The 10252-nt window shown below is 39.2% G+C and overlaps 1 protein-coding gene across 4 annotated transcripts in view; it reads right to left on the bottom strand.

The window, feature by feature from the left end:
• Nucleotides 1-10252, bottom strand: part of HDAC10 (histone deacetylase 10) — a 73461-nt gene that overhangs the window by 52848 nt on the left and 10361 nt on the right. For 3 of the 4 annotated variants that reach the window (XM_075428948.1, XM_075428951.1, XM_075428952.1), the window contains 8 exons: nucleotides 9370-9437; nucleotides 8673-8943; nucleotides 7975-8065; nucleotides 6329-6414; nucleotides 5768-5821; nucleotides 5068-5152; nucleotides 4443-4628; nucleotides 2428-2587 (listed from right to left, as the gene is read on the bottom strand). In XM_075428948.1, the coding sequence (XP_075285063.1) occupies nucleotides 2428-2587; nucleotides 4443-4628; nucleotides 5068-5152; nucleotides 5768-5821; nucleotides 6329-6414; nucleotides 7975-8065; nucleotides 8673-8943; nucleotides 9370-9437 (1001 nt within the window). Of the gene's footprint in view, nucleotides 1-771; nucleotides 1717-2427; nucleotides 2588-4442; nucleotides 4629-5067; nucleotides 5153-5767; nucleotides 5822-6328; nucleotides 6415-7974; nucleotides 8066-8672; nucleotides 8944-9369; nucleotides 9438-10252 lie in introns of those variants that run through there. The other variant, XM_075428950.1, reaches the window with a different exon arrangement.

The following is a 10252-nucleotide window of genomic DNA, read 5'->3' as shown; positions in this document are numbered from 1 at the left end:
AGGAGCCGGCGGCAGCGCGGCCGGGCCGGGCCCCGCCGCGGTAAGGGCGCCTCCCTGCCGCGGGGGCGGGCGGCCCGGGGCGGAGCGCCGCCGCCTGAGGGCACCGGCAGGGCGGCGCGGCTCCAGCACCCGCGCACGGGACGCTGCCGGCAGGTTGTGCAATTAACGCGGCCGCGGGCGCGCGTTTTAGTAAGTTCGGTCAGGATCTTGTGAAAGTACAGAGCACCGGCCGCAGAGCTGGAGTAGCACAACGGCAGGTGAACGGGAACGAGCCGAGAGATCTCAGAACGCTCTTTCCTTGAAAACGCAGGATTGTCAGAAAAAAAGTTCTTTTTTCAGGGAGGAGAGAAGAATCAACCAACAGAGCTCCCGCTATGAAAAGTTTTGAAGCAGAAGTTCGGCCGTTGCCCAGCTTCCAAGCTGACGTGAATACTTTCTGAAGTCAAGTTTAAAGAAATTCTGAACCAAAACAGAACCCATCTTCATGTTCTTCAACTTTTGTTTGTGAAAATGTTCACCATGGCTTTTAGTTTCTTTTGAAATGGATTTTCATTTCACAACGACGGAGGATGGCTTGTCATCTCCCACCCAGCAACAACCGCAACCCAGTACAAACAAGGAGGGGAATCACTGGGAACAGTTACAAAAAGAGAACTGCCAAGACAGATCGAGTTGTTCAAGTTCTGTACAGTTGATCCCAGCAGCAACACCAGCATGAACATGATTTGAAGAGTCTGAAGTCAGAGGGTCACACTACTGAAGTCGCAATCACAGAAAAGCACTCGTGAAAATGAGCCCAAAACGGTATTAGGAATGCTGCAAAACAAGGCACTCTACGGCTGTTGCCTTGGGATGTTTATTTAATTTGGAAAATTCACATGATATCAGCCTTTGGCCGCTACCAAATCTCTGGGAGTCCGGGGTTTTTATTTGTTATATAGACAATCTACATTTGAAACAAGGGCAGAGTGAAGTCCTCTTTACACTGCTTCATTCAATTATGTATCTGTAATTCTATATATGCAAAATATTTTTCTTTCTCTCTCATGCCTTGTATAGTTCAGGAAATTAAACCAAATCATCACAGGATGATTAATGTAGGAAATGTGTACACTATAGCTGTTCAGCTGCTTTTCTTAGCTTCTTGCAACTGACAACTACTCATTAGAGAAACTGAGAGAACAGAGCACGTTAGGTGAATCCTTCAGAGCAGATTACAAAATGAAATTTCATTTATCTGAAGGACACGTTGTTAAGTTTAAGCTCCCAATGAAATGGTGGTGATGGCAGCAGTGCAAGCACTCTGGTATTATGCTGAATAATATTAAAATGTTTTGCCTATTAATGACTGCTCACTGCAGACGCCTGTCTGCAGGACCTCTTCATTCGTGCAGTCAAGCTGCTGCATACCAAGCCTGACTTTACAGTCTCACACAGGACATAGGCCCCAGTTTGCAGCAAGGAAGTATGGGAGTTGTTTTCAAGTGTCAGTCTTGAATAATTAGTGCCAACACAGAATCTGCAAGCACCGTTCTCTGGCTGAAAATACAGATTTTTAAGTATTTTAAAAACAGGAGACAACTGAATGGCTCTTACTCTGTTTAGAGATTGACCATCTCTTTTGTTGATGATTTAAAAGGCAACATGAACAGCAACACATTTTCTTCTGCTGTGTAAAATGATTCTGAAGTCAATTTCTTGAAATCCCATCCTTCACTGAAAAGAACAGCAATAAGGAAAACAGTTATTAATCAAGCTCATACCCCAACTCCCAACCCTGTAAGAACATTTTTATTGGAACCAGACCATTGCTCTTGGCCATTTCCTATGAAAGAGAGCAGAAAATTTTCTTTCAGAGAGAGATGTCCACCTTTATGATTTGTTTTTCAACAGAAAAAGCACAGTTATTCAGTAGAAAAATGTTTCTAGGCAAGTATGCTTGAAAACATACACACCCGCCTAATGTGATTCCTAGACAAACGCAGTACACAATCCTCAGCTCTTGGTGAATGCACTCTAAGCGCGACTAACCACCACTGAGTTAAGTGAAGTTGTTTGTGGACAAGTTAAACGTACAAAAATGTAACCTGATTCTGCACTATAGTCAGAAAACAGGGTAGCGATCAGAGCCAGTGCACATCTTATTACCCATTCTTTAAGCACGTAATATTTTGGCTGTTTCATTTCAAAATTTTGGAGTAACAGTATTCAGAGTTCCCAAGGGGACAGTTATTATGCTATGAAATTTGGTGCTTTCTGGCTCAAGTGGCAGAATTGAAATCATTCAGTTTCATCCTTTCACATTAGATCATTGTGTTCCCACTGACTTTAATATTCCACTGACTTACAGGATCCAGCTGCATTTTATCATCTTTTCAGAAACCTGCATGTATTTATAAGAACTAGAGCTAAAAATAGACAACTTACCTGAACACTGAAGCATTTTCCATTCCTGCTGAAACTGGTCTCTTAATATTTTTGCTTTATTTACTTTTTCTTGTGTAGGAGGCACATAAACTCCAAAGTGAGGTGTAGAAGCACCCACTAATGCTTTGGCTACACTTTGCATTAAATTTATCTCTGTGTCCTATTTAGGAAGAAAAAAAAAATACTCCTGGGAACCAGACTTTCTTCATTACAGCAATACATGAAATATTTTAAAACAACCTTTTGTAATTAAGTTGCTAGTATTAGTAGCAAGAATGAGCAACTTTCAATTTTCAAACAAAAATGTATCAAAATAGAGAATTTTTTTTCTGAAAAAGGTAAATCAATTTTTATCTCCTGTAAAACTTGTTTATTTTTTCAAATAGAGAAAGAATCGTGGTATTTCTTTTGTGACTGAAAAGAAACCGTGCTGGGTTAAAGGTAGAAAACGTTGGCAGGGAAAGGGAGCATGGAGCTTGTTTACTTCATGCACCATTTATTTTCTATCTGTAGAAAACAGTGATCTATTTTTGTTCATTAAAAAGTGACATTATTTCGACTCCTGAAAGTCTAAATCAATGTCATTTGCTCACAGACATTATATTCTGAGATGTCCACAGTCTACAAGGATTATTAACATTTATTTTGAAGACTGCAAGTATTTTATTTTCAAAAGATGCAAGTCTTTTTTTCAATTATTCTAAAAAGCCAAACCCACAGATCAGAAAATCCCCACACATCAGATAATCCTGTTTGGGGCTACCTGCAGAGTAGCAATATAAAAGTGTCAGTCATTTCTTAAAGATGTATGTCTAACTTCTGTTTTATCTCTGAGCTTATCCTTGAGAATATCAGTAATTCTTTCCATTTCATACTAATTAGTAATGTGCGATACACTATTCCTGTATACTGTATATCAGTGTACAAACTATATTAGCTTGGACTACTTACATATCAGCACTGTAAATTAAAACAAATAACATTTGAGAAGACTACAGAATAAAGTATGTCAAGATCCACTTAACTAGCAGCTTAATGAACAGTATGTCTTTAATTGGATGCTTGCTGGAAAACATTAGAATAAAATTGCATACATGAACAATTACTCATTGTTTCTCATTAAAGAAGAACTAGAAGGCACAAAAGCAATTGAAAGTTACTGTTTCGCAGAACACGCAGAAAACTGTGCTACTCACAGCCACAAGATGCTGCAGAGGCCAAGAGTGTAAGATGACTACTTTGAGAGATTAGACAAATCCATGGAAGATACACTGACTGGCACTTACCACACACCGGTCTGCATACAGCCTCTGACGTCCTAAATTTAGAAATCCTTAACGTGGTAGTGTATGGAAAAACTAGACTAGGGAAAGAGCCATATATTCTTTATTTCCTTTCCCATGCTCTCTATCAAAAACACAAAGCGCGGGTAGATTGGTCCCCAGTTCTGAGTTAAAGCAATTAAGTTAATTTAAAGGATATGAGCCAATCTGATTTGTTTCTGCATGATGGAAGTCGTGTGTGATAAAGTACAGCATGGAGGAGAGAAGAAAAGCAAATTTAGTATTTTATGATAAAGAGGACAGCGGGCGGGCAGCTTTCAATCACATTTGATGGAAAGAGGCCATATAATTAACAGACAGCAAGTGCCTCTTTTCAGGAGACAACTCTGAGCTGTGAATCCCAGGGTGAAAGGGAACTTAATCCCCAAACTGTGGCAAACTGTCAGAACGTCTACTGTCTATAGACATTACCATGGGCTTGCATTCATGCCTCAGCTTCTCAGTCCTGCAGGCTGCCTACAGCTCGGTATGCGTCTGTGTCTGGTCTTGCTCTCAGGCCAGAGAGAAACTTGGGCTATTTGCGTCGTGAACTCAGGGGTACCAAAGACAGTACAGATACAGCCAATAGGTTCTACTGGGCAGCTCAAAGCAGTTCATAGCAGGCACACTGTGGCTTGATTTGAGTTTTGTCCTAGGCACTTCACAGCACCACAGCTTAGTACCGCTTCTTACCTCGATCACTGCAAAAATTCGAGACTCAGCTAATCCTCGTAGTAAGGCAAAAAGCAGAGAAATCCCACTTATTCTAAGGCTCCCGTTTGGTCCAACAGCTATTACCGTCAAATTAGGCTGAAAACTGTATGCTACAGGAAGAATGAATCCAAGTACAGCAGAAAAGAAGTCATTTCCTTCAGCATCCTGTAACAACAATGAAAAACTGTTTAGCACAAATGTAAAGCCCCAAATGCCCAGATATAAAATAAAACAATAAGGTGAATCTCAGAAAGCTTTTGATTGACCTAGGAAACAGGATGCTGATCTATTTTAACAGACATTTTTATATTAAACACGCAGATTATTCATCTTTTCTTTAGTGTCTTTGCACTGTAACTCTGCCTTCTTGAAGGGAACTACAGTAGCTACTGAAGGTTTCCTCAAAGCCAGGCATTCTAACACACTCGAAAAATCTGTGAAGGAGTAGTAGCCTGGCAAGGGCAAGTAAAGGAAATATTTTCAAATATCCAAATTGCAGTGAGAGGTGTAACTCTCAGTGTCATCTTATGAATTTTTAAATATATTCTATTATTTCTGTTAAAAAAGTTTTTCTCCCATGTTGTTTCCAGAAAGTGAATCTTACCTCTTTCCAGTTCAGAGATATGTAGTGTTTGGAGCTGGTCTTTCCAGACTGTTCTTTCTCACAAATATGTATCATGAGTACTTTTCTGTAAATAAAACCCACATCTGAGTATTTAACCAACAACCTCCAATGAGATGAAAAGATCTTTTCTTTCACTGTTCTTCAAACACATAACACAGGAGCAAATAACTATTTGCATTACTACATGCCATAATGTAAACACCAATTAAAACTGAAATCCTTTTATTTTTTAAAAAAGTATTAAAGAATATGGGCAAATTCCTTTTAAGAAAAAGGGGAAGTGGCAAAAAAAATGTTATAGATAAGAAAAGATGACTTTCAATGAGGAACTTGGCATCAGCAGTATGTGCCCCCTGCAGTTACACGGGAGTACACCCTATATAATTAATAATCACCTTATTACTTTATCTTTTCAATATTCTCTTTTCAATATCAATCTAAATTTCAATTATATAGAAAGATTATACTCTAAACCTACCACTAAACTTAAAGTGGCATTTAGAGATAGCAGTTTGTCTTTACAGATATATTTGGGGATGTTTTGTACTTTGTCTTGAGCTAACTTAAGGAACATCAGCTCACGACTGATTCCTTAGTGCAGATTTCATCATATAAGGACAGTTGTGAACATTTATGAAGCCTTTGGGATTTGACTCCCTGAAGTAGAGAGAAACCTCACCCATCTTCTGTGTTCGGTGTGATTTGCGTGTCTCCAACAAATACACAAAGCACTCTGCAGAAAGCAAAGAAAAATACACATACATGTACATCTACAAGTCATTTTTTTTCAGTTAGTGCACTTTGTTTAAAGAGTTTGCATGTAGATTAGATGCATAAAAAAGAATGTATATTGTTTCTGAATTTGGTCCGTAAGAAGTATAAAGAAAACACATTTATGACAGCTCAAGGGAGCTCCTTTTCTCCTACCAAATACTGGGGAGAAAAAAAAAAAACCAAGAAAATGTCCTCAGGCCAAAGACAATCGAAACCTGACAAAGAAAATGTAGGCCAGCACAGCAGTCATCCTTACAAATGGTACAGTAAAAGGTTTTTGCTGGCATATACAATATTGTATTTCAATATGTAGTATTTCAGTACTACATACTCAAAATGCTGTGCGCATGGAGATGCTATTTCTCTTAAAATTAAGGTTTCAAAGGCAATCTGCCATAATTTCCACACTTTTAGCTTATTTTCACATTTTGTCAAAGGGCCCCAAATGCAAAAGATACAAATTCACCTTTGAAATCCAAAACGAACACAATGTCTTAATGCAACAGCAACAGAAACAGAAGTTGTGGGTGATTCTGCAATTCCATTGCATACCTACAAAATACATTTTTCATTCAGAAATAATTAATACTGCAGAAGATCATGTAATTTCTTATTTGTAACAATGGTATTTTTACTTGTTTATATGTGTGATACAAAGCTACAGCTGTATGAAAGGGATCTTAATTATCTATCAAAGCAGGGTTAAGAAAATGTTATTAATTCATTTTCTACAGAAAGGCCATATTTGAGCATTATGCCAAAAGCTGTTCTATTACTTCAAAAGTATGATGCTATGCTGAAAGGCAACTGTAAAAATAGCTTTTGCAGGGGAGGGTCATCTTTACTTGGCTCTCTCGATAGTCTGCAGATTGGATACACGCAGGGTGTCGGTAGGCAAACTGCACCAGAACAATACACCCTGTGAAAAGGAGGTTGCCCCTGAATTCTGACTCTTCCTTTAACCTAGGCAAGCTATTGCTTTCTGGAAAATACGATGACATTATTACTCAGTCAGCCTTTAAGTGTTCCTTTGTGTTGTGCACTGCTTTGAACTCTCCATGAAAGCTACGCAAAAAGATAATGCATGCTCCCTCTCCTCACTCCTCCTCTTTGTCAACACAGGCAGCTCAGCTGAGCATCTGCAACTCGTGAACAGTTCTTTTTGCCAGTTACCACTTTTTTGGAACTATTTATAGGATCTCCTAGAGGTATGCACAGTCTATAATGTTAGAAATTTATCCCTGAGATCTACATATGTGACTTCCAACAGCAAAAAGACGGCTTACAAGAAAGAGGCCATTCAGGCAGTTACTCTTCCTCGCAGGCCTGATACTTTAAAGCGAGCTTTCCATTCAAAGGGAGAGACTGATTTATTATGATGTAATATTGTTGTCTGCAGTTTTTCTCTTTGCTTCTCCAAGTTTTTACTCACAAATACAAACATGTACCCTCTAAGCCTGCCTTCTCTTCATTCCTGACCCTGCAAGGATCTAAATGCTGAATTGGAATTACTCTGTTCAGAACCACAGCACACAGCAGGGTTTTCAACAGCTCCACTAAAGGGTGCATGTGTGTGTAAATCAAAGTTTACTCTGAGTAAGCTGTTGTACAAATAATGGTAAGTGAGTGCAGCTGCACATAGCATGACATCTTGTAATGAAGGGTAATGCAGAAGTAAATTATCTCCTAAAGACAGAAGGCAAAACTGTGCACCAAGACAGGAAAATTTTTGATGTTTCTTGCTCAGATTGCTTGCTGCTGCTCACTGGTGCTTAGTACACCACCTTCTGCTCCCCTTGACTGTAAGAGTGGATGCTTGGCTCACCTGTACGTCTGAGAAGGTTCTTAATGACTCGTATGCTGCGACTGCAGAAATGCAGGACAATGTCTTGCCCAAAGATCATTAGAAAGGTGTCCTAGGGTTAACAACTAGCCCTAAATAGTTGTTTTCTCATCTTGCATACTCACTCTTGTAGCTAAGCATATTCTAGCTGAGATTCACGGAGTCGTGAACTACACAGTAACTAATATCTGGATGACAATACAGTAGTAAGAAATCAGAGGAATCCAACTCTCCCCCCACCCCCCAAGATCAATGCAGTTTGTTATTACCTCCTTCTTAAGTATTTTATCTAGGACAGCCAGCATACTGCCAAAAGAGAGCAAAGTTTCGTCGTCTTTCACAAGGTCTGCATAAAAGCCACTATAAAATAAATTATATGAAGAAAAACTAGGTTAGAGGCAACAACACTTTCGAAAAGGACTTAGTAGTGAGTATTGACAGGGCACATTTTGTATAGGTGCTACACATTCCTTCTCAAAAACCTAGCTCTAGCAGAAAGATGACAACGCTGTTGCCTGACAGTCTTGAGCTCTCTAAACCTGTCTCCATTCTGCACTGGAAAGAAAACAAAATGTCGGACAATCTTCAGGAAACAGAGTTCTGTCAAAATTAGACTAAGACAAAAAGCTGAGCTTCTCAAATCAGACCAGTTTGGTAGCGTTTCCAGCTAAAAGCGAACAGAGCTTTAAGGCACCTTCCTAGCAAAACCTCTTTCTAAACGAATACCATCGCACTAACTGTTCCATCTCAATTAAAATAGTTCTCTCTGAAAGTATTCTGATTAGTTCTTTAAAGGACTTCAAGGCTATGAGTGATAAGCAACACCAACGTCTTCATTTTTCAACAAAAGAAACTCTGGCTATAATTGAGTAGACTAAGGCGAAAAAGATGACTGTGGCAGACACAGAGCTGCACAGAGATCTCTCATCCTCATAAGTACATTGAAAAGTAAATAGACAGGACCAACCTGACAAGAGTTTTTATTTCAGTTTTGTCCATTTCCTTCACTAAATGAACAGGTACAGGGAGCAAATGTGCTGAACCTTTCAAGTCAGTTGTTGCTGTTTTGATGGGAGGCACTGGAAATAGAACATTTTTCATATGCAGTTCCAAAAACCTTTCTACTTTGGCAGTTTCATCGTTGTTAGTCATCTTAGATTCATCTTCTGTGGAGGAATTTGCATTAGCCTTCTTTAGTATGTGCAATTCGGTGCTCAAATTTTGTAAAAATGATGCATCTAGAGAAAAGAGGGGTTTCACATGTATTATTTCCTGAGCAGTGTGTTAATATTTCATTACACTTATTTATAAAACAGGGTACATCTGTATCCACAGTATGCATATTTATTTCCGTGCACTACCTACAATGTTTCCTGCCACAGACGTTACTTTTCAGTGCTGCTACATGTGATTTAACCTCAAACATTTAGCCCCATTTATCCTCAAATATATCAGAGAGCTACTTTTTGGTGTGATGCTTGCCAGCTTCAGAAGTTCTTCTCAGACCAGCTGAGGATGTGGCCCTGTGAGGCTTCATCAGTCACTTGACAAATAACTGGCAGTTCAATTATTTTAATCCATCGGTATTAATCTTCATCATTTTGAATCTCTGTATGAATCCACTTACCAATCACATTTGCTTGAAGAAAAAGAAGAGTAATTACCTTCATACATCAACCATTTCCAGTAGGGTTTATGTGCCGCTCTCACATTTTGAATGGATTCAATTGCACTATAGAAAAAACAGGATTAACAGTATCAGCACTACTGAAAATGCAGGAAATGTGATTTACCTCAATGAAAAAACAAAACCCAAAAAAACCCAACTGAAAACGAACAAACTCTGCTCTATTCCAACAACGCAAAACAGAAAAATAAAGAGAACAAGAATCAATGGGCAGACTGTTTGGAAAGATGAGAGCAAGAGTGAAAAAAGGAAAGCGAAGAACACATGCTGTATGTGCCTTTTAAGCATACGTTTACACACATTAAGTGAAATCCTGACCCTGTGGTGGGAGGAAGCACACCTGTCCCTGACTGCAGGAGAGGCAGGGCGTCACCAGTCTGCCTTCGCTCTGTCAGAGATTTTTATCTACAGAACATTAAGATTTAATTAGATTCACTCAAAAGCAAGACTATCTGTTCAGGCAGATTCTGAGTGGGGCAGAAACCAAGTAAGTCACATTCCCTGCTATTCTTTGTGTTGAAATCTCTTTTTCATTATCACTGCTATTTGCAGCACTATAGGCATATGGTCCTATTATGGTAGCTATCATACAAACGTAATTCAGGTGATGTTACATCCAGGACAAATGCTGTGTACTTGGAGATTATTTGTAAGGTGTTCAGAAGCTGGACTGATATGATGGATGAATACATAACCAACTCTCTGTTAACTAGGATGATAGCAACCTGAGATACTACAGTTGGTAGAGAAGAAAAAGAGGCGATACAAGTACTATGGGATGTACTAACAGCAAAATAATCAGCTTTGCTCCATCAGTTTACCAAATCCAACTCCGCCCAGAGCCCGTGTATATCTACACT

This window comes from Opisthocomus hoazin, chromosome 8 (assembly GCF_030867145.1).
Source record: "Opisthocomus hoazin isolate bOpiHoa1 chromosome 8, bOpiHoa1.hap1, whole genome shotgun sequence".
In the NCBI taxonomy this organism is placed as follows: domain Eukaryota; kingdom Metazoa; phylum Chordata; class Aves; order Opisthocomiformes; family Opisthocomidae; genus Opisthocomus; species Opisthocomus hoazin.
Note: the sequence above shows the minus strand (reverse complement) of the source record. Positions and strands in the feature narration are given on the sequence as shown.